The following is a 25,365-nucleotide window of genomic DNA, read 5'->3' as shown; positions in this document are numbered from 1 at the left end:
GGACCTGGGAAGAACAGCCCCAGCATAGCAGCAGCCGGTCCAGTTCCTGGGGAGCTGTCCATAGGCCTTATCCCCACAGATCCATAACAAATTTTTGGTGCCCTAAGGTTTAGTCATTGTGCAGTCGTATTCGGTGGTGTTCCCCTTGCATCTGGTGCCTCCACCTGTCACAGTGATGTATCTGTCACATCGTGACCATCCAACACTACGAGTTCCAGTTAAAGAGCAAGCGCAGGTTTCCCCCTTGCTTGATGAGACGTGAAGCACAATTTTCGGCGGGTTGTGATCTTCTGGGGGTGAGCAAGTTGTCGATTGGCTGATCACATTGCACATGGAGGGAGTGACATTGTGATAGACCAGGTCAGTTTGGCGAAGTGGCATGACGACCCATGGAACTGACATGTGCTGACATACCAGGCAGTGTGGCTGTTCAGCGGACCTGGTGTGTAGTGCCGCAGACATGCAGGCTGTGTTGTGGTGACATTGAATTGCTAACCTTTCTTGTTCAGTCATGCTACGGCCCTGGAAACCTGGCTCCAAGTCCTCTGCCACTACTTCCTCCTCCTCTGCGTCCTGTGCATTTAGCAGTCTTTCCTTCAGCAGTTGTTCATCGGTTGGTATAGGGGGAAGAGCGATGAGGGAGAGAGGAGCACAATAATCAGCCCTTGCTCGTTCAATGCAGCATTGGTAGTTGCCGCTAGGGAGAGTTTCATGTTTCATTCCATCTTCCAGTCACATTTATACCCAGCTGTTTGCCATCTTCTGGTAGTGTTATTAGTGTGATGTTGGCCCCACTCTTGATCTCTGACTGGGCAATGGGGTCATAGAGATATTTCCGGTAATCTGCATAGCTATAAAGATGGCTGGGTACTTTTTTGATGCGATAGTTTAGCACCTGTGACTTATCCACATGTGCTGTGATCATTTGACGCAGGGGGTTGTCAAATGTGGATGTGTAGATTAGGTGTTTGCGTCCCATCTTGGCAAGTCCAATGTCTGAGGCAGGTCCCTCAGTCTCCCATTGGACAGTGACAGTTGCATATGTTTGTGCTGTTGCCATCCGGAAGCAGTAGATGAGCAGAAGCACAGTCACACCCCACCCCGGTGTTCTTGACAGTCCCCAAGTGCCCATAGTGGCCGGCATTGCCGAAAACGCCCTATAGCACAGGTCCTGACCTAAGACGGGGTGTGCTGTGTTTCGCTGTCCTCCACCGGTGGTGCCCTCTTGCAGTGCGTGTGATGTGCCCACGTCGCTCGTCCTTCAGTCCTCACAGCTGTGTGGGTGACCATCAGCACGTGACGTGGTCCGTCCACCCTCCCGGCTGGAAGTCGTGCAGCGGACTCTCTGCTGGGCTCGGTAGCACTGCTTTCACCTGTGTGCACGAATGGGGTCCTGTTGTCACTTGAAACTCGGCTTGGCAGCCCCCATCTTGGGATGATTTCTCTCAGGAACGCCTTTGTGACTGCTGCTCCATCCTGTTTTTTCTGTTGGAAAAGCCTCAGACCACATACTGAACATGCACAAAACCAGCAAGTATTTTTTCCCTTCAGCCGGAGTAAGTTCTACAAAATAAATTTGCCAGTGCTGAAATGGTCCAGTTGCTGGGGGGTGACCAGCAGGTTGGGCTCTTGTGAGTCCCTGGCCATGAGTTGTGTTTTGTGCACACACTAAACATTTTGAACAAAAATTTTGGGTGAGTGTAGTGATGCCTGGTGCATACCAATGTTTTGTTATGCTATCAACTATTCCCCCTTTGGACATGTAGCTATGCCCATGTACAATTTCAACTAGGCCCCTCATGTATGCTCTAGGCAAGCAGGGGCGATTTGTTTGTGTGTGTGCACAAACAGAATTTAGTTTGCTGCATTCGGCTTTTCTCCGTTGCTTAATTTCTGTTGCAGTAGCCATGGACTGAATTTCAGTGATGCTTGCAGGCTGTGTAGTGTGAGGTAGCTGTGAAGCTTGTACGGCGGCTGTAGTGGCTGTGTGTTTGGCAACTGCATCTGCAAATGCGTTACCTTTGCTGACAGGATCTTGGGCTGCTGTATGAGCAGCACATTTCATTACTGCAACCTCAGCTGGTAGCATAACAGCTTCCAGAAGATCCTTGACTAATGTATGGTGTTTGATTTTGCTCCCTGAGCTGGTTAGGAAGTTCCTGTGCTTCCAAATATTCCCGAAGTCATGCAGAATGCCCCAAAAGTGCCTACTGTCGCAAAAAATGTTTACTCTTTTGCCTTCGGCTAATTTGCATGCTTCAGTCAGAGTTCTGCAGCTTGAGCAGAGTATGATTGGGGCAGTGGCTGTGTTTTGAGCACTTCTGTCTCTGAAACCACAGCATATGCTACTCTGTTAGTACCTGTGTTGTCTCTGCGAGCAGAGCCATCCACAAAAGCTCCATTTCCCCATTCTGTAATGGTTCCTCTGTGAGGTCAATGCGGGGGCTACATGTATGTTGTAGGACTGCCTGGCAGTCATGAGGTTCCCCGTCCTCAGCTGTTGGGAGTAGGGTGGCTGGGTTGAGAGTGGAGCATCGCTTTACAGTGATGTTTGGCATGTCTAAGAGTGTGGTGTGATACCTCAACCACCTTTGTGCAGATAGGTGGGACACCTTCTGGTCCTGCAGGATGCGGTGAACCGCGTGTGGGACCATCACTGTCAGTGGAGCATAAGCAACAATGTCCCTTGATGCTGTAATTGCCTTTTCTGCTGCAGCTACTGCTCTGAGACACATTGGTAAACCCTGTGCTACAGTGTCTAGCTTGCCTGAGAAATACGCCACTGGGCGTTGTTTATCACCATGTGTTTGAGTGAGCACAGATGTCATGTACTTGTCCTTAGCATCTACCATTTGAGTGAATGGTTTTGTTGGATCAGGGATTCCCAGAGCAGGCATTGTTTGTAAGGCCTTTTTTTTAACTCATTAAAAGCTTGCTCTGCTTCTGGAGTCCACTTTAAGACTGAGCTGCTGCTTCCCTTATTATATTATATATTGTATATATAAATTAAATAAAAAATAAAAAAAAAACTTACTATGATGGGATCCCATTTTGCTCTCTCAATGCACTGTACCTTCTGCAATTTAGTCCCAAAAAGTTTTACTGTGAGTTTTTTTGCCTCAATTTCTCACTACGTCCCCACCACCTGGACCCGGGTCACTAATCACTATCGATACGTCTAAAGATAGAGGACTTAAAACCCATCCGTCTAATAATAGCGGACTAAAAAACCCGTCCGTCTACTACCAGAGGACCAACGTCCGTCTACTACCAGAGGACCAACGTCCGTCTACTACCAGAGGACCAACGTCCGTCTAACGATAGAGGACCAACGTCCGTCTAACGATAGAGGACCAACGTCCGTCTAACGATAGAGGACCAACGTCCGTCTAACGATAGAGGACCAACGTCCGTCTAACGATAGAGGACAAAACCGCAGCAGTCTACTGCGCCTATTTCACAGTACGTCGTGAAATATATACTAAGGTGGTGGAGGACCAAGGCAAAAACTCCAGGGATTTCGGAGTATATTGTTATACTCACTGAATGATCCAATTCAGGTTCTGACAGGTCACCACTGGTTCGTTTGGATGAGGCAGGCCTTGCAGGCGGAGGAATGATCAGTCGCGCTCACCCCCACGGTACTTGCCCTTGTTCTGTGGGTCTTCCTCGTTTGGGTCCGGTTCGTTTCTCCGGAGGGCGTCCCCGGTGTGCGCACAGCTGCTCTACCTCCGCTGCAAGGCCGTGCTCATCCTGTTCGTGACGCCAAGTTTGTCGTGGAATTCTGTCAAGAATCGATAAGGCAGACAGGAATATGCATTGAGTAGCAAAGTTTTATTGAGTCTGCACGCTGCTCGTGACCACGATACAGACTGAGGAAAAAACAGTTAACATACATATTTATAGTATAGATTAGGGAGTTGAGAAAAGGGAGGAGGAGAGGGTATGCGTGCCACACCAACGTCTGAAGAGATACATTGTTCAGGAGTGCTGGCGCCTGAGAGGACACATTGTCCGGGTCGAGAGGTTACTAGCAGGTTAAGATAGGCTGTAAGTACGTCAGGTGCACTCTCAATGCAGCTGTAATCTATGCTAGGAAAAACAATAGTGTTTCATGGAAAGAGAAGAGCGATTTAACATGTGTTGCAAGGCCAACACATGATTATAGTTAGCACACACTATCACAAGGCTAAGCATGATTACAATGAATGAGTGGATTTTAAATGAGTCTATTATGAATCAACATAAAATTATAATGTGGTTATAATATAATTTTCCATAACAAGAGCTAAGCAGGTCAACCATATTAACCAACTTGAGCTGAACAGGCATTTCTAGCACAGAGTGTACTGACTGTTTGATTTCATTTAAATTTGACACAATGCCTCCATCATTTGAAAGATCACTAGTGCAATTCTGGCAGAATTGCAGGATATGTTTATATTTATTACTGAATTTCATATGATGGTTCCCTATTCTCTCCATGTTTTTTTTGTCTGCATGTCTATTTACCATTATATGATGCATATATGTACATTCAGATGTAAAATGCGGGAAACTGTGGATAGGTTTACTACAGTGTAAGAATGCTTGTGTTGGTGCCTGATAAGGCAGAGAATTCTGCAACACACTCAACAGTTTTGTGCTTTCAGTGCTCATTTGCAGCTGGGAGGGGAGTGTGGAACAGTCGTGGAGTTATTTTGCTACTTACAAATAACACTGAAAACTAAATGATTTTATGGCATAAATGATACAAAAATACTATATGGGGTGCAATTCTATATAACATATTGGGGTGTTCTATTGTTGAAAATTTCCATTATTTAAAGGACAACCTCTAATGTCACCAGTGTTACTTAAAAAAAAAATCAGCAGTATTTCTTAATTGAGATAAAGTAAGGAGAATATGTGAGATGAAACAAAAGAGCAGCTGTGTCTCAGGTGATAGGAGAATGTGAATTAAGGACATGAGCAGCGTGTCAGCAAGAACAATCTGTCCATAACTACAGAGAAAGGGATATTATAGACGAGGTGCAGTGCGGAAATGCCTCATTACCTCAAGACCAGTGACCATCTACAACCCCAATTCTAAAGTTGGGACATTGTGTAAAACATGAATAAAAACACAGACAAGATATTTAATGTTCAAATGTATAAACTTTGTTTTTTTGCAAATATTTACTTTGCAGTACTTTGCACATTTTGTATTTGATGCCTGCAAACAATTTACAGGGACCAGGATTTGAAATTACAATGATCTGCTGTGTCCACAATCTGCCATTAGTAATTGTAAACAAAAAAACTTTTTAAACAACAAAGTCAGTTTCCTGGACAGTTTCCTAGACTATACAGCATGTAAATGGTGGTGATTATGAAGAAAACATTTCATTTATAGACTTAATTTTTCTTCTCAGGATTGCAGATGGCTTCAACATGGTGGGGCCACGTTCCTCTGCTGGACAATAATGGCACTGCTCATGCAGGCAATAGTTGCTATAGTGCCTCGCAGAGCACTGTGCTAAAGGGGGTGAGCTTCGGAGGAGTGCCTGTTGTTCTGCTGCTTGACTTCTTGGTATTTCTAGTGAGTACACGTGTCTGTCTTTGGGGAGGAGGGATTGTGGGAAGGAAAGGAATAAGGAGAGAAAGAAAATAATTCAAAATTAAGTAGTCCTATTTGCTGTTTAGGTAGGTCTGTGGGCTTATGAGGACACACTTTTCTGACCCCTTTTAGCTGATGTTGCTAGTTTTTTAGCCAATCACTTCTGTTGCTATGAAGTTATAACATTTACATTTAAGTTTTTTTTTTTTTTACATTTTTTTTTTCCGGTTTCTTTTTTTAAAAACACAACACATGCTACAAGAACACTGATCACAAATTATGGCCAATAGGGGTGACACACCCCCCCCCACCCCCCCCCCCCCACCCCCACCCCCCCCACACACACACACACCAAAAAGAAAACAAATTGAATTTCTTCAGGGTAGACCTGCAACATCTTCAGTTCCTTTCTTATGGTGTTTTTAAATTGCTTTTGTATAAAATGGGACCCATCATATGTTTGGTAAAGGACTCAAATTATAATATACTAATCATACTATAGTATAACTTAATACAATCAAAATAGTGATTGTAATGGTGGTTAATGGTGGCAGTAGTAATAATAGTGGCAGATAGTTAAGAGTCCATGAAGATTTTAACATGGTCATTAGCCAGATAGCAGTGGCAGGAGGGTGAGCAGCTGGTCTGACACGGGTGTCAGGGGAGCCTGTAAGAAATCAGCATCCTGTGATCTAAGTAATCAGGCTTGTTCATAATGGGAAATGAGATCTTGCAGGTATGGTTTTGTATGTCAGTAGCACTTCATTGGTCATATGCATTGTCTTAAAATCAACAAAGTTACCCATTCAATTTAATCAAACCAGAGAATTGAATTTAATTTTGGTGGGTGGTGATCATCCAACATCCTGACCTCACTAATGCTCTTGTAACTGCAGTGCAATTCACATAGTGCCCAAGATGGCGTCTCTTAATTTCCAGTTAATGGTTGGTATGCATTTCCGCTTGCAGTATTTGCGAGGAGAACTGAGGAAACCCGTGGATAGCAATAGCGATCATTAGTGTTTTTAAGATAAAGGAGAAACTATATCGACGCCAAGAGAATAAGACGTCTCTACGGATTAGCTTTCATAAGAGTCCAGTGGATCCTGAGGTGCGGCTCAGTGGCTTACAAAGATACATAGGGATGTGACGGCCGTGGTAAAGAGAAAATTCAAACAAGCGGTGTCTTGTCTTTGCATTTAGTACATATTCAGTTGAATGTCAAGTCAGCATCTACAGTGGACCAGTAAAGTGATGCCTGAATTAATTCTAAGAGCTGTGAAAGACCTTTAAATAAAAAATTCCCCTTTAGTAAAGAAGACAGACACTTTTTTTTAAATTTTTTTATTACATTTATTACCACTGACCACATGAAAAAATAGCAGATTTACAAGCTTAGAAAATGAAGGAAAGATCTAAGAAAAATAAAATTAATAATCTATACATTTACAGGGTGGGCCATTTATATGGATACACCTAAATAAAATGAGAATGGTTGGTGATATTAACCTCCTGTTTGTGGCACATTAGTATATGGGAGGGGGAAAACTTTTCAAGCTGGGTGGTGACCATGGTGGCCATTTTGGATCCAACTTTAGTTTTTTCAATGGGAAGAGGGTCATGTGACACATCAAACTTATTGAGAATTTCACAAGAAAAACAATGGTGTAACGATTGTAATGATGTAACTTTATTCTTTCATGAGTTATTTACAAGTTTCTCTTTGTTGACAGCCATTGACATGTCGCAGAGGTTAACACGTGAGGAGCGGATAGAAATTGTGTTGATGTCTGGTGAACGCAGTACCAGGGTCACTGCAGCAGATTTCAGTGCAAGACACCCTACGAGACCACCCATCTCCCATGCTACAGTTAGCTAACTGTTTGCTGCTGCAGCATCTCAACGAGGATAACCCAGATTGGGCAAAACAAAAATTGGAACAGGACCCTCAGTTTACACAGAACATTTTGTTCAGTGATAAGGAAAACTTTTATGTGAATGGTGAAGTTAACAAACAAAACCACCACTATTGGTCTGACACTAATCCACATTGGATAGATCCCTCAAAGACTGTTGGAACACACAAATTGATGATATGGGGGTACAAAGATAGTGGGCCCATTCTTCATCAATGGAAACCTCAAGGCCACTGGCTATTTGAAATTGCTACATGATGATGTGTTTCCCTCTTTATGCACTGAAGCTGGCACATTCCCTGAGTTTTTCCAGAAAGATGGTGCACCACCATATTATGGGTTTTAGGTCAGAGCATTCCTAGATGAACAGTTTCCTGGAAAGTGGATTGGTCATCGTGGGCCAGTTGAATGGCCCCCAAGGTCTCCTGATCTGACCCCCTTAGACTTTTATCTTTGGGGTCATCCGAAGGCAATTGTCTATGCTGCGTACGAGATGTGCAGCACCTGAAACTACGGATACTGGAAGCCTGTGCTAGCATTTCTGCGGTGTTGCTATCAGTGTGTGAAGAGTGGGAGAAGAAGGTTGCATTGACAATCCAACACAATGGGCAGCACTTTGAACACATTTTATAAGTGGTCAGAAACTTGTAAATAACTCATAAAAGAAAAAGGTTATGTTAAAACCAAGCACACCATTTGGTTTTTCTTGTGAAATTCTCAATAAGTTTGATGTGTCACATGACCCTCTTCCCATTAAAGTTGGATCCAAAATGGCCAACTTCAAAATGGCTGCCATGGTCACCAGCCATCTTGAAAAGTTTTCCCCCTCCCATATACTAATGTGCCACAAACAGGAAGTTAATATCACCAACCATTCCCGTTTTATTTAAGTGTATCCATATAAATGGCCCACCCTGTATTTCATTACCCATCTCTAACTTCAAGCCTTTAAACAAACTGCCATGTAAAAGTAAAAACAATTGCAGCAACTTCTGCATCTTTGTAAAACCTTAGGATTATCATGTCCTCTTTTGCAAACACTGAAAAGTCACACCACACCGTTTTTGAAGATCTTCTCACGTTTACTCCCGTGTGCTGTCGTTGAAGCCTGAATGATGTGCTGAACACCATTGATGGTTATTTTTGGCAAATCTTAAAAAAAAAAAAAAAAAAAAAAACGTTGCTCGTAGAATGTTATTTTGCAAGTTGGAATCTGGAAACATCGCCTTATGCAATTAGTCAATAAAATTCACAAGGCAATGCTCCAAAGTCTAAAAGTAATTCTTCAGAGACAGTTACTGAAACAAAAGGATAAACTTAATTTAGAAAGAAACTATGAATGAGCAGGTGTCCCAATACATTAAAAAAGAGTTTAGAGAGTTAGATTTTTATTATTAATAAGATTTCTATTGTGTTGTATGGAATTATATAAAATTGTCCAATAGAATTATTATTTTTCACTTAATTGTTATTGTTATAAACTTTTTCTGCAATGCTGCAATAGTTTTTACTTTTACATTGAGAATACTTTAATGGAGAATTTCCCCACTGTGGGACTAATAAAGCACTTATATTATCCTTTTCACTTAATTACTCTTTATGGAGATTCTTTGATCCTTTTAGTCTTTGCAATTTTTAAACACTTTTTTTTATTACTACATTATGTTTTGTTTCTAACATTATATGTTGAGTAATTCTTAATTTTGTTACCTCCAGCATTTATTTATTTATTATTTATTTCACTGATGTTTTGAAGGCTGTTGATAATGGATGTTCGGTACTCTCCAGACATTCCATGTCTTTAAACTTAAAATAATTGTTAGATTTGCAATTTGAAATATGTATTACACACTGCCAATAGTGTGATGCAGTACAACTTTTATCATTTTAATTTTTTTTTTTTTTTTTTTTTTTTAGACATTTAATAGTGCAAGTGGCACTAATGACACAATGCAGTACATGCACTGAATTAAATTAAACTGACTTTAAATATCTTCTTTTTAAGTATTAAACTTTAATACCATTTTAACCACAGTACAGATCATCTAGGAATAGTTTAGATAGTTGACATTAATGGCATACAACATTTTGGATAAAATATCTACAATACCCGTTTGTGTCATGGTGTCTGTGGCCAGACACCGACCGGGAGAACACTTACAGAGATGGATCTAAGCAAGAATTTATTGAAATAGAACGTGAATACAAAACAAGGTGCAGGAATCTAAGGAATAAAACTAAAACTTAAACAGAATGTGACAAACAAAATGGTGAAAACAGCAAACCTGGGACTGGGAGGAGCAGGGACAGGGGATTGAGCTGTGGTCTATAGAAATTAGAACGTGGGAAGGGGATAAATGAAAACCGCAAGCCTAGCTTGGGATACAGGGAAATAATAAGGGAACCTAAACCGCAAGCCTAGCTTGGGAAACAACAGGGAGAACTCAAACAGCAACAAGCCGTGCTTGGGTGATACTAGGGGGAAACCTGAACTGGGAACTAGGGCAACGCTCTACGTGAACAAGGAGGTAACCGGAGAACCAGCCTGAACGAGATAACCGGGCAAGCCCAACTTGAGTCTGCAGTGGAACTGTCTTGTGAACTTGAGCCGCCAGGAAGCATAAACTCGATGCGACGTAACGGAACTTCCCCGTGAACCAGACTAGAAGACAGCTTAACCAAGACAAGATGCCAGCTAACATGAGGGATTCAGTTCACGACAGTACCCGTTCTGCATTGGAGACTTAGTCTAATAGTGTTTTATTGTACTGTACAATTTTGTATTAGTATAATGACAAAGTTGTATCGAATTAAATCAGGTTTGTGTGTTGTGCAATTAAATGACCTACAAACTTTAGATCAGTAGAATTATCTGCGTTACAAGCAGTATTCAACTTGGAATGGTGAAGCTAATGATGAAGATAATAAAACACAGCCTATAGCAAATTTGACTCACAATGTATACAGACCTAACATTGGCTGGGAATGATGCAACTAGGTTCTGTGAGTAAAATGGTCCTATAAGGTGGTATAGTTTTAAGTGTTTCATTATGTTATCATTTGAACAATATTAAAAGATGGAAGTAATATAACTAAACAAATTGAACTAAGAAAGACATGTCTTTTAAAATAACTGTAACATTGCTGTAAAAAAAATGTTAGAACATCCCCAAATTGTTTACCACCTAAAATGCAACATTAACATTAGACTCCACCATATGAGCTACAGGTGGTTATAAAGGTAAAGGTGCACGTATTTGTCACTGTACAGTGTGGACTGTACAGCGAAATGTGTCCTCCGCATTTAACCCATCTGGTAGTAAACACACACTCACAGGGGCAGTGAGTACACACACACACCCAGAGCGGTGGGCAGCCAACTCCAGCGCCCGGGGAGCAGAGAGGGTAAAGGGCATTGCTCAAGGGCCCAACAGTGGCAGTTTGCCGAGCCCGGGAATCGAACCCACAACCCTGTTATCGATAGCCCGGCGCTCTAACCGCTGAGCCACCACTGCCCCTTATGGTTATCTGGTTAGAGAGGACTTCGGAGGAGCCTGTCTGATTCAAATCTCAGAAATTTTGTTTGGTTTACTCTTGATTGTTGAAGTAAGTGGAATCACCATGGTGAGATCCGAAGTGCTCTCTGGGGCACTCAAAGAAGGTAGATGCATACATTCCACTATCCCCAAATAATTTACAAGTATGACAAGTATGATAAAATGTCATCATGTTACCTACAAGTAGTTCTTGCCACAGTTGAGCAAGTTTGCCAGAAAAGACCTGGACAAAGACTAGGACTTCTGAAACCATATGCTTTAGATCAGTGTATCTATAAATTGCATTTTACAAATTATTTTAAGACTTTTCTTCAGTTGCATTTGTTAACTTATACTACTTAATCTCTCATCATTGTTAAAATTAAGATCAGATGGCCATATGTTTAAATATGTTAGCTTTTCACATGACTATATACAGTGCCCCCCCCATAATGTTTGGGACAAAGACACATTTTTATTGATATGCCCCTCGGCGCCACAATAATAAAAAAATAATTAAAACCAGTCAGATGTGATTACGTTTCTCCTTTTAAACATTAAGAGTATATGCATACATTTTGTCTTCCTATGTTGAAATAGCAAAGCTTTTCAGAACTAGTGTGTTCAATTTTTGTTTCTACAGGCATAACATACCTAGGCTCATTCTAAACTTTCTTAGTATAGTTGCCATTATTTAGCATGAGGACAAGGGCTGTGCCAATAAAAGTCAAACAAGCTGTTTTAGCTGATGCTAAAAAACAAGAATAAAACCATTCGAGATATGTTAAACCTTGTGATTACCAACATTAACTGTGTAACATATCACTAAGAAGAAAGCGGCCTGATGACGTAAGTTTCTCCTTACACATTAATTATATACTTTGTTTCCTTGAGAAACTCTGACTTTTACTTGCTTTGTAGAGTTAATCTGTAGAAGGAATAGAGCGTGTAAAAGAATTAGTTATGTTATTTTGATAAGTGTCCACTGATGACATTGTGATTGTGAAAGTGTTGATAATTACAATTATTTGCTATGTTTACCTTCATATGTAACCTAAAGTTATACTTGGTACACCTGATTTACCTCTGCTAGTAATTATGTATTCTAGGGGAGGAGCTACCAAAATATATCCAACAGCATGAGGGTATTTGCCTGGCACTACCAATAAAAGTCCCCCCCCCCCATCATGCAAACTACATTGGATGATGGACATGTCTTTACAGGGACTGGTGGACAAAGGAGGACCTCCATTGCTGATGGCAGAAGAATTCTCACAAATTTTCAGAAAATTCCAACAGGTCAAAAAAAAATACAAAGACTATAATACCAAATAGTCAGATTACAGCCTACTGCAAAATTCTGGGAGAAGGTCTTGTGGACCAAGATTGACCTGTATCTTGATGGCATGAGCAAAGTGTGGAATGCCCATGATCTTAAGCATACCACCTCATCTACTGAAGGCAGTAGCACAATGAATTCTGAGGTGTATAGAAATATCTGATATATATAAAGTTCCATTAAATGTCTCCAAACTCATTAGGTGGGGCTTCATCCTACTGCAAAAAGATTATCCCAAAGGCAACACAGGTGTTTTTTTTTTTTTTTTTTTTTTTTTTTTTTTTTTTTTGTTTTTAAGGAAACTTCAAATTAGCATAATCTTCATATGCTGAAGATAAAATGTAAGGCAACAATCCTTTGGTTTCATTTCAAACTAGAGCAAAGCGACATATCAAGAAAAAATGTGTTTTTGTCACAAACATTATTGAGGGCACTGTATATAACACAATATTGCATTACATACACAAATCCAAATATTGTGCCATTACTGGCAACTAATTACTGCCTTTACATTTATTCTTTCTTGTATGTAATTCAATTGTGCAACATTCCTAAGTTACAGGTGAAACCTTTGCAATTACATCCATACACATACATAAATGCAAATACATCCACAATCTGATATTTGTGCAGCAACATTAATTTTGGTGCTGTTTAATGAATTTCAAGTATGTTCAATGAATTTAGTTCTGTTTGTGTATGTCTCTCTGTTGATGGAACATAATTACCCTAAAATACTACCACTACTGCTACTTTGAAAGATTTATAATTTGTACATTGGAAATCACAAACTGTGCATCAAACTATTAAAGTTTCAAATTTGGCCAATATTGATTGTATAACATAATAACATCAGATTGTTTTCTTGAAATACATTACCCTCAAAGTTTAATACTGTTTGAACATTGCTCAAAGGTCTGAATTTTACTGTGTCCCACATTATGAGTGAAACCCATTGCAGTAACATTTGTGATATGTGCCAGTACTGCCCTTTTTGCTTATTAGAAATTTATGTAAAAATAAATAAATAAATAAATTCATCTAAATAAATCTGATGGTAAGAAGCCAATGTGGATTGAACAGTTTGTTTCAGTGTTCTTAAGCATGTTTGGCCACACTTTTTATAGTGTTTTTTTTGTTTGTTTGTTTGTTTTGTTTCTGTATTTTACCAAAAAGTACTTCTATATCTTTTCCTACATTTTCAAAGCTGATTCTGAAATTCTTAATTTAGTTTTGACTGAATGAAAATTTTGGCACCCAAAGAGGTATGGAGATTTATTTCATTATTTCATTTACATTGGCAATTTAAAAAAAGTTAACCTGTTTGGTGACCTTTTAAATAAGACAATTACTGTACTGCACATGTTGTGTTCTATAATATAGTTACCAGTAAATTTATAAATCTGCCTGACTTACTAATTATAACTGGTCTCACTTTGAATTGAGTTCTAAATTTGCAGTGAAAATGCATTTTCTTTTAACAGATATTGGACAGTACCTTATATTGTATACTAGTTTTGCACCATTACTGGCACTTGCACAAGTATCGTATTTCTAGGTTGAGATGGGCAGTAGCAAAAATTCCCACTGCAAAAGTCTGTAACACCAATATTTCAAGAGGTGGCATGACCAGGAAAGACTTCATTACATCAAATTTAATTGAGCATTTAAAGCAAAACCTCATCAAAGAACACTCCGACTTTGTCCAAGAAAGCACAAAGAAGCAAGCTAACACAGATCAGCTGCAGTCCGTAGAAGGTGCATTTCACAGGCGTGACAAAAAACCTCATGCAGTGTCGAAGTGAATGCAGTATCTAAGCATCTTTGTTGTATACATATTTCATTACATGTGTGCCCACAGTGCAACAATGCAACAATGGGGTTTTCTCAAATATCTACGAACACAGTATAATCTCTCTGGGAAACCTGACCAAGATTTACTTAATTTGTTTCAGTAACTGTTCAGCAGAGATGAATTTATGTGAATTGACCCCCCCCCCTTTTTTTTGGGATCTCCTAGGTGAAGAATGCAAATTTACTGCAGTGAAGAGAAATCATTTTGATTTTGACATTTATCGTTTATACTGTTCCACAGATGTTGCTGCTGGTCTTCACCTGCATCAGAAGGAAACTATGGGATTATGGAAGACTGGCATTAGTAGCAGAGGCTGAAGGGTGTGTAAGAACTTTTCAGTTACTATGTAATTATCATGCCTTTATAGAAAAGAAAGAAACACACACACACACACACATATAATACAAACCTTCTTAAGATGCGTAATGACGTTTTGGGGACTACAGGTTTAATGACCTTTCTAAACGACGCTACGATAGGATGACCTCTTTCATGTCCGTTGAGGAGTCAGAGTATGAGAGGGTGAGTTTGAGCATCTTCATATACCTTATTGTCATGATTGCTGTATCCTGTGCTATGTGCCTTAGGGATTATTTCTTTTCCTTCCATTAGGGATTTTGTTCTTGGCTTACCTTTATCATCAGAATGGAGTGAGTTGTTTTGTGTTGTATTTTTGTACACATTATAGAAATGTATGTTTTCTAAGCACATTTAAGCCATTAATAAGTCAGAGTTGGTCATAAATTAAATTTTAGTCAAGTGGAGAAGGCATTATTTTGTGTGTGTGTGTGTGTGTGTGTGTGTATGTATGTATGTTTGCAGTGAGGCAGTGGTGAAAGAGAGATGTGGAATGGATGCTGTGCACTATCTATCCTTCCAGCGTCATCTTATAATTTTGCTGATCATCATCTGTCTGATGTCTTTATCTGTCATTCTCCCAGTCAATCTCTCTGGAAACCTGCTGGGTGTGTAAAATTCTTTTCTTTGTTCTAAAATATAACCAGGCACTACAGAGAAAGTGGGCTATTACCCAGTAACACACTTGATGCTGATTTTTTTTTTCAACAGCTGTTCAACATATATACATATCCATGTCATTTTGTAGCACTTCTATTAGAATTGCTGTTTTGCTAAATTGCCATTCGGCATGACATTTTAACACAATGTAAAGGAATCTGAAACCAGATTCAAATTTGTTGCGTCACAGTGACAATATGTACAATTACCGAGCAATTTATTAGCAAGACCATACTAATGCAGGTAGGGCCTCCTTTTGCTCCAACAACCTTAGTTCTGGTCATAAGTTCTTTGGCATGATTGTATCACTCCTTATCAATTCATGCAGAATTTCCAGGTACACTTTGTTGCTCTAAATATTCTGTTCTGCCACATCTAAGAGGTGTTCTGTTGGATTCAGATACAGTGACTGTAATGTTTCAGTGGGCTAGCTTTGGCTTTAGAGTTAGCGTTCCTACTTTGCCGTTAAGACACCAGTAATTTTCCCCGCTGTGAATTCTAAGTCAAGGTCTCCCTGAGGAACCCAGGGCTGCTAGCAGTGAATCTTGCTCTTTTTCCCTTAACACATCTCTAGCTGGTCCACCATCTCCACCAGAGAACTAACTAACTGGCACAAACACAACCACCATCATCACCAGCGGTGGAATTGGGGCTTAAACTAAACGTGCCATACCCTGTGCATGCAGAAAACCCAGCACCAACCATAGTTATACAGGTGCTTACCGCTTTTTGTTGATTTAGTAACTTGCATCAAAAACAAACTTTGCAGGGGCAGACATCTCACTTTTTGTCATCTATGAACTTTTGGAAATAATATGTAAGACCAAAACAGTTAAAAAGCAAACAGGAAATGTGTCAAAAATAAGCCAAAACAGATCAATAGAACTAGCTAGAACACCAAAAAGCTAAATTGTGAAATTAGTTAAATGTGTAAGCTAGAATGCAAAGTATAAGAAAATTTTAATAATTTCTTGATTAAAGGTTTTATGACCGCTAATTTAAGGGTTTTGGGTACATGTCCTTAGCTAAGGCATGACTTTACTTGTTAAAAGAGGTCTAATTATAATTGGTAGTATTACTTTTAGTATGTTTGAGGGAATTGAGTTGAGTGTATAGGTTGTACTGCTGAGGAAATTTTCTCTGGTTCTGACTGTGGAAGTGGGCCTTTGTTCTACATCTAAATTAGCTACACCAGGTGACAGACATGTTTGATGGAGAGTAGGCTAAGGTCAATGGGTCTGGAAAGCTTTCAGTAAATTGTCGGGTGGTCATTGGGTTATTGAGCGCTTTTGACAGTGGCGGGGGGACAAATGAACATTTGCTTAAGATGTTGCTCAAGACATAAGGTAATGATCTGATATTAATCAGCTTTGAAGAGTATTTGGCTATTAAGAATATTTAGGTTATCAATGCCAACACTCAGGGTCAAGACCAGTCCAGGTTATGTTTTTAGTAATGTGTAGGTTCAGTTACGTTTTGGGTGATGCTAACAGAATCTAAGATAGATGCAAATGCCTTTGTTAATGGATTGTCAGCCTTTTCAAAATGAATGTTAAAATCTCCTACTATTATAAATGTCACTGCATGCTGTTAAGTGTTCGACAAAATCACTAAATGTTTTGTAAGAATTTGGAGTAGGGCCCTGGAGGCCTATAAATATTCATTTGTGTAAATGTATTCCTATTTGTGACCGGATTTAATATATTAATTAATAGAATTCAGTTTCTGAATAATGTCTAGTGTATTCTGGTAAATTATGTATATTCAAACTCTTCTGCCTGATAATCTAGGGCTATGTACATAATTATAACCTGCAGAGGTGGCTTTGTTAGTGCTAAATATTGATCAAGGGTAATCCAGGTTTCAGTGAGGCAAAAAGCATCTTTTCTCTTCTGATCTCTATGATTTCATTTTCAATGACTGCTTTCGAGTTTAGTCATCTAATATTAAGTAGACAAAGCTTTAGGTCTGAGGTGGTGCTGTGAGTGTGAGAATTTAACACTAATTAAATTATTAAAACACACTGTTTTAGTTATGCATTTGGATTTAATTCTGGGCACATACACAGTCTCACAGTTAAAACTGGGTGACACCTCAAAGCAGCTCGCAGGCAAATTAAACTCTCCGTTTGACTACAAAAGACTTTCAGGCAGATTTTGTAGAGTTGTAGTGCACTGTAGTTGTGAATTACAGAATGTTGACATGCAAATTACTATACTATAAAACAATGCTGAGTATATTAAACAATTGAGAAAGAAAAATAAAAAGATTAATAAAATGGGTTAAGGTATGGACTCAGTATTAAAGAACAATAAAAATTGTTTAAATTATGCAAAGCCACAGATAGATACAGTTCATTCAAAAAAGGTTGATGCAGTGATAATTAATGAGACTAAATGACAGTCAGGACCTTCACTTACTGTTTGCACTGATTATTAACACAAATAAATGTCCTGTGATCGTTTAACAGCAAATGATCCCTATAGCTTTGGCAGAACGACCATTGGAAATCTTCAGCAAGGGTATGTATGTTTGTAAGTGCAAGTGTAAGTGTATTCATATGTATAATGTTTTAGTTAAATTGGTGATGTTTATTAGGTGCCTCATCTGATGCAGAAATCTGGGAAGCCTCAGTTTGTTAATGTGGACCTCTCTCTTACGATACAAAATAGCCTTGTGAACACACTCATTTATTTGCATTGTATGATATTTTTTTTTTAGGTAAGATCACTAATTTACTAATCTAATAGATAGTGACTGCCCTATTCTTTTTGTGATGTTAATTAACAATAAGTAACATACCACATTAACTGAGGATATGCTAAATAAAAAAATGAACACTGAACAATTGCAGTTTCATTTCATAGAGCGTAATTTGTTCTGTGTAATTGAATGGAGTAAAATAAAGTTACTGTAAAAAAGTCATTTTTACAGTCTGATGCTACTGGTTAATTTTATCTGCATGTTACTGTCTGCATAATATTGTGAATCAATGAATGTTAACTAATGTTACCTGTGTCAGTATGATGGAGAATTAATTATAATACTTATAAAAGTTATTCAGAACATATTCCGCTTAATTTACGTGGACACTTTGAGCTGCCACTAAAACCAGGCTGCAACTGATACTGACGATGAAAACAACAGGTTAAATTATACTCAAAAACACACTTGATGTGACTGAAAACTAAAACGTTGACTTTTGGATTCCATGGCTTATGAAGCATATGCAATCAAGCATTTAAATATGGATTTTCTTTCTTGAATATCGTGTTTGCGTGTATACTCATGGTGCAAAGCTCCACACTCCCCAACCCACTCTCTCACTTAATGAGCACACATTTTCAATCAAAATTATTAAACTCTCAAGGCAGATAAGATTTATTCAACAAATTTACTAACCTCCAGCTGTTGTCAATAAACCAATCAAACAAGAACAATTTAAATAGCTCAACACAACTAAAATAACTAAATAAATAAATAAGTAATAAATAAGTGTTTCTCCAAATTCAACACACAATGCCACATTTTATGACTTGTGCAGTCTTAGAATTATTCAACACCCTGAATAGAATCCCTCATAAGAGGTATATAAGTTTTGGGGTTTTATTCTGTGGAGCAATAAAATAAAACTGGAACTTTTTGGGTCTATGGATAAGTTGGTATATCTGGCAGAGGGAAAATAAAGCCTACGCTTATAAGCACCCTACCTATAGTGAAGCATGAATGTGGCTTGGTTATGCTCTGGAGTTGCTTTGCTTTCATAGCACTGGAAACCTGCAGCATGTACAGGGCAAGATGGCTCAAGATCCATCTTGGATGATAAGGAAATCATAGTAGAAAATGTCATGTCTTATTGAGAAAGCTAAAACTTTGATGTTCTTGGATCTTCTATTGGGACAATAATCTCAAGCATACCTTAATGTCTACCAAAGCTTGGTTTCAGAAGAAGTCCTGGAAGATTCTGAAGTGGTTGTCACAGCTGCCTGACTTAAACCCCATAGAAAATCCTTGGTGGGAAGGTGGTTAGCCATTGCCCATGAGGCTAACATTCTTCAGGTACAGTTCCAAAAGCTGATGTCTGATTATGCATCACGGTTGCAGCAGGCCATAACAGCAAACAGGTGCTCCACCAAGTGCTAAAGACGCTTGTCATAAAGTTTGAATAATTTGGAATCTGCAGTAGTCATTAAAAGTGGTATTTTGTGTTGAATTTGGAGAAACCACTTGTTTTATTAGTGATGTTGAGCTATTTCAGTGGTTCTTGTTTGATTTGTTTATTGCAAACAGTTGAAATAATTTATAATGGGAGTTAAATCATTTTGATTGCGACTGTATCACTGTTTTTTCTTTTTTTTAATAGATCAGTGTAGACATGCATCTGAGCATTTTCTGACCGCCTGTGTATGACCACTAGTGTATGGTTGAGTATATTCTATGGTTGGGAATAATATTATACTAATTCTAAAAACTTACAGACCATGTCAGGATGTTTCCAACTACATAATACTCATTCACACATGACCTCATCAATCAACTAAAATTAATGCCACAAATTAATAAAATAAAATATCATTCTAATTATATTAGAATTTTTACCATGTGTCAATGTAATTGGGTGGGGTAATGACCATCCAACTTCATGACTTCATAATGCTCTAGTCTCTCATTCACTCTAGTAGAAAGCTTTCTCTGCACAGTAGTGACAGTTTAAGTGACTTTTATTTTACCCTTGATTTTGGAAGAAACAATATATCAGCAAGTGTCCCAACATCTTTGTTCATATTGAGTATATGCTGTACCATTTATTAAAAAAAAAAAAAAAAAAAGATAAAATAAAATATGGTTAATATAGTATGCATTTTCTAATTTCTGGATGGTAGTGTGTATCCTTTTATTAAAATAGTTTGCATTATTGTTTCTCAGAGATAAACTGCTTTGGATACACACAGTGTTTGCAGTTCTCTACCTGATTCTCACCGTGGTGCTGCTTAGGCATCACACCTCATTAATAAAGGGAATGAAGAGAGAGACTGTGAGTCCACAAAGCTGCTATATACACTTCTTTTCTCTCTGTCTCTCTTTGTCCTTTCGTCTCTCCCTCTCCCTCTCCCTCCTACCCTCTACCCCAGTTTGTCCCACAAAGCATGAACACGCTTGTGTGTGTGTAGGGGCGGGAAGGGGGGTGGTATCTAATTTTTGTTGTCTTTTCTCCAGGCCAGAAAAGCCCTGTTTGTGTGCTCCATTCCCCTGACAGCCACAGAAGACAGTTTAAGGACACATTTTACGTAAGCTAAAATACCTTTTAGGATCTGTCAGTGAAACGTTCTTTACCCGAAGTAATGTGACATACCCCAGAGATCCTTGTCTGAGCCCCAAGTAAACAAGCCAATGGCAACAGTGAAAACCTCCCCCAGAACGAGAGGAAGAAACCTCAAGTGGAACTAGAACTCATAAGATCCCCTTCTTCTCTGATAGATAGTAAAACAAATAATGGCAAACACATGACTTCACAGTAGTGAAAAACAAGTAAAGAAATGGAAGTGAGCCTGATACCACACAGGAGTACTTAAATTTACCTACTGAAACCAGAGATTAATGTTTTAAAGATGATCAATGAGAATAAAGATTTGATCTATGATTGACGTTAAAGGTGGAAATGTTAAGAACAGATCCCTCTTATCTGTCGGATGAGGGAAGCATGCTGTTGTGGTTCTCTGGCTTGGCCGGAGGGTGAATGGCACATGCAGATAGATTCAAGATGTTGGAGATAGTGTGGGGGGCAGGATACAGGGGCACACTATAAACATTGATCTTACACAAACATCAATGCAGGCCGGAGGGTGGTTATAATGATAAAAAAATTTGAATGTTCTAATCGGATTATAAATGCTTTGTAATTTAATTGGCTTGTGTTCTGTTGTGTGTGCAGAGAGGCATACCCCACCTGTCAAGTGATGGATGTTTGCCTGTGCTATGATGTGACCAAGCTGATGTACTTAACAACAGAAAAGTAAGGGGGATTGCTACATGTCGTTTAGGCATTTAGCTGACTCTTTTCTCCAGACTGACTTACAAGCAGGGTTTGCACGAGTCCTGGAAAACCTGGAACTCTTTTCATGGAAAAATTCAGTAATCCAGAAAATATTGTAATGAGCTCCTGTCATCATTTTATGTAATAATATAAAACACAAACTTTTATAGTAGCATAATTTTTTACATGACCAATTGCTGCCCGTTTTCCATATGACCATGCACAGTTCTGACCGCAAGATGGTGCCAATAACCACATGCATAACATGCTGTTACTTCATGAAGAAATTTTACATTGGAAAAATGGGTGAGTTGACATTGAAAGGAAGTAAACACTGAAAAAAGTTTTGGAGCCAGCAACATTTCAACGTTTAAAGAGTTTTTTTGTGGGAACATTGCATCGCAACAAAATCGCAGCAGTGAGCTCCAGGCCCACTATGGGTAGCGAGAGCTCAAGTCAGGGAAACTGCTCAGGGTTTAACATTGTCCTCTTTCAGATGATTGTCTGAAACCTGAAATAATGTGGGTGTTAAATGTAATGGACAAGGATTTCCAGGAAATGTTTCCTGATGGCGAGATAGCCAAGGCACTCACATGCTTATTTAACATGTCATGAACTTGTGACATAATTTAAGGCCATGCACGTTCAACAAGTGTCGAAATCCAACGAGTATGTGCTCCTTAATGATAAAAGCCTTAACCCCAAGTCACAGGACAAGCAAATGGATGTTCATGTAAGACTGTGGGTCGGTGATAGAGTTGTGACACGATATTTAAGCTCGCAGTTGAAGAGTCATGCAGACTTCGACATCCAGAGCATGTGGAGCCATCAACGTTCCCAACTCAAATATTTCAAATTTTGTAGTCATAGGTGGTTAAAAAACGTTCCTGTGTCTGAAAGTCGACAGTTTGCCGGGTGTGAAGACTTCTCTTGGAAAAATCATTGAAACAGAGTTAAAAGAACCGAACACTGCATCATATGAAGCGGTGAAAGCAATGACTAAAGATCCCTTGCTAACAGTCAAAATGAACTTTTTCATTTTACGTACCAGACAGATGCACCAATGATAGAGTTTTTATCTGAGGACATACTTCTTATATGCTGAGTGGTCTAATGCAGCACTTTATCAGGCAAAAGGTCATGAAAGAATACTTGACTTTGGCAAAGCTGACATCACCAACGTGATGTGAAGAGAAAATCTTTTAAAACAACAGTCACAAAATGGAAAAATTAGTGGGCTGCGGGAGCTGCCATTTAAAACGAACTGTAGAAATATCTTGAGTGCAATTGTAAGAATGAAGTACACACTTGTTTAGTGCATGTCTGCCATGGACCTGAGACTCATTGCCTCTAATGGGGAGAAGTGTCTAGAGAACATGAAAATGATGTTACAGATTCTAGCTGATGTCAAGAAGTAAAGTATTCACATTGAGAAAAGCATTAAAAAAAAGTAATATGATGCTATTCACATATTCACATATTTAATTTTAAGATATGTGGTGATTTGTGTGCGGTAACTGCTTTTGAAAGCAGTGGTTCTCAAGCCAGTCCTCATGTCACTTGGGCGATCCACATTTTAAACTTCAAACTAACTTATAACGCATTAGGATGGAACAAAATATTTGGACCGTCCGGGGACCCTGTGGACCAGTTTGAAGACCACAGCTTTAAGGTTAAAACATTAACAGAATCAAACTCAATAAATAAACATTTCAAACATTAACAAGTTAGAGTACTTGAGTGAATGTAAGTTCCATTTTTTTCAGTTTGACTATTATTGATTGTGTTAAACAGGAAGCGAGCAGAGAAAAACCTGGAGTATTACCGCAAGATTCGAGACAACCTGGGGCACCAGGAAGTCATCAACCCACGACCATGTGGACACATCTGTGCCTGTTGCATCTGCCAAGCATGTGAAGGGGTAACATGAACAATATGTATTTCAAGAAAACTACAGAGAGCTAGCCAGCTATTTCATGTGTGACAGCAAAGCTCTGTCATAAATGTTGATGCATGGCAGTTTATGAGGAAATGGTAATGGTCAAAAGATTACTAGTGGCTTATATTGATATGGACTTGGTTTGTGTGTATAATTTTACAGGTTGATGCTGTGGAATACTACTGTTCTCATGTGTCTAGACTTGATGTAGAGCTGAAGAATCACGAAGAGGAAAATGTGCCGCATGCATTGGGAATGGCCTTTGTCACATTTCAGACTGAATCCATGGCAGCACAGTGAGTATTACTTGCAGCCTCTGCCATACTGGGCCCACTCATGCTGTATTTGTATTGCAGCTTTGTCACATCTGTAATAAAAATGACATTTTAATGTCATTTGAAATTTAGACACAATAGCCTTTATTGATCAAAGTTACATAGGACAGAGCACTGATTTGAGTGCCAAACATTAGTAATTCCACATTTGATTGATAAAACTGTTGCACAACATGTTAATGAGTGGTGATTTGATGAATGAACTCAAACTGCACGCATACGGCAATAGCGTGGGATACTCTGGAGCAACTCTGGAGTTTTTATACCTTATTTTCGAGTTTGTTCTTATAACCTTGTCCTTCTGAGTTTGTCTGTATTGTCCTTATATAAGGATTCCTTTTTAAACAGGCAATGTGTATTATTTACAAATATATGCACATATGATTGTAAAACATTCTTTTAATGAAAAGTTTTAAATACAAGTATGCCGACCTTTAGGATGTGATTTCTAAAGCACCACACTTGTCCCATACAAAGCATCACAGGGGCTGCAGAGTGTTAGAACTTCATGCTCTCCATTCAGTTCCTTTGGGAAGAGTTGGGATCTGAACAAAGATTAGATATGTTCTTTGGCTGCTCTGAGGTTTGCAGAATTTTTCAACAAATGCCCTGAATTTATAAATGTACTAAAATATTTGTTTGTGCTATGGACATTCGAAAAGCGAAGTTATGAATACGTCATCTTCAAAACTTGAGCGGAACACTGTTTGACCAAATGTCCTCGTATTTCAGCATACTAAAGGACTTCAATGCCCTTGAATGTGGAACTGGGTCTAAGGAGATGAGTAAAAAAAGTATCATAAGAGGAATAACTTTTGGGTGTGGGAGAGAGCCTCAGCCTTCATCTGCTAGTGAACAGCTGAAAGTAAAAAAATGGAGAGTGAGCTATGCAAGCCATCCAAACAACATAATCTGGTAGGTCAAGCAATAACAATTAAAGCTTTATTGTAACTGTTATTTTCACTACTGTTTTATCAATTTTTTATTTTTTATCTGTTTTGTCAATTTTCTTTCAGGGAGAATCTGTCAGTACAGGGGTTGTGTTGGTGGTCTCGTTGTCTGCTGCTCAACATCTTGGTCTTCATCCTGCTCTTCTTTCTCACCACTCCCTCAATTATCATCACCACAATGGATAAGTTTAATGTCACAAAACCCATCTACTATCTAAATGTATGTACACTACTTCTTAAATGCCTTCACTGTACTATATATATAAAATATTTTGCTCTATCCGACTAAATTCTGATAATTTGCGTATAAGTGGGGAAATTTGCAGTATCAAGGCAGCAAATGGATAGCAACGGATTTGCAACACTCGGTTGCAAAAAGTAGATAAATTATCAGTATATACACAATATAAATAACAAAACCTAAAACCTCTGCGAAAAACAATATTATTTTCTGTACGTGTGTGGAATTTAAGTGTGTGTGTATGTGGTCCGCTTGGGGCTGTGCTTGTTGTAGAATGTTTACTTGCCTTGTGCACTGAAACCATAAAGCAGAAACAGATAAAACATATTTTGCTGAAGCTAATGGCTGTGATAAGTGTTTTTACAGGTTAATTTGTACATGCTTAAGTAATTTAAAAACAGGTATATATTCATATCTAGTCACTAACCACTATCCACCAGTTTATGGTCAGAGGTTAGGCTTTCTGAATTTGTGTGTTTTGTCTGATATTCCAGAGTGCTATTATCAGTCAGTTCTTTCCAACTCTGCTGCTGTGGTCCTTCTCTGCACTGTTGCCTACTATAGTCTACTATTCTACACTGCTTGAAGCTCATTGGACCAGGTA

At 38.8% G+C, this 25,365-nt stretch overlaps 1 protein-coding gene across 5 annotated transcripts in view; it reads left to right on the top strand.

Annotated features, from left to right (window-relative positions):
* tmem63a (transmembrane protein 63A) overlaps nt 1–25,365 on the top strand; it is a 43,362-nt gene that overhangs the window by 8,489 nt on the left and 9,508 nt on the right. For 3 of the 5 annotated variants that reach the window (XM_072672718.1, XM_072672719.1, XM_072672722.1), the window contains 14 exons: nt 5,415–5,581; nt 14,486–14,565; nt 14,692–14,767; nt 14,858–14,895; nt 15,068–15,210; nt 17,733–17,784; nt 20,189–20,297; nt 20,480–20,550; nt 21,195–21,275; nt 23,091–23,217; nt 23,398–23,531; nt 24,303–24,485; nt 24,587–24,740; nt 25,256–25,362. In XM_072672718.1, coding sequence (XP_072528819.1) covers nt 5,423–5,581; nt 14,486–14,565; nt 14,692–14,767; nt 14,858–14,895; nt 15,068–15,210; nt 17,733–17,784; nt 20,189–20,297; nt 20,480–20,550; nt 21,195–21,275; nt 23,091–23,217; nt 23,398–23,531; nt 24,303–24,485; nt 24,587–24,740; nt 25,256–25,362 — 1,514 coding nt within the window. In that variant the 5' untranslated portion in view covers nt 5,415–5,422. The remainder of the gene's footprint in view (nt 1–5,414; nt 5,582–14,485; nt 14,566–14,691; nt 14,768–14,857; nt 14,896–15,067; nt 15,211–17,732; nt 17,785–20,188; nt 20,298–20,479; nt 20,551–21,194; nt 21,276–23,090; nt 23,218–23,397; nt 23,532–24,302; nt 24,486–24,586; nt 24,741–25,255; nt 25,363–25,365) is intronic. The other 2 variants (XM_072672720.1, XM_072672721.1) reach the window with 2 other exon arrangements.

Source organism: Salminus brasiliensis, chromosome 2 (genome assembly GCF_030463535.1).
Source record: "Salminus brasiliensis chromosome 2, fSalBra1.hap2, whole genome shotgun sequence".
Taxonomy (NCBI): Eukaryota; Metazoa; Chordata; class Actinopteri; order Characiformes; family Bryconidae; genus Salminus; species Salminus brasiliensis.
Note: the sequence above shows the minus strand (reverse complement) of the source record. Positions and strands in the feature narration are given on the sequence as shown.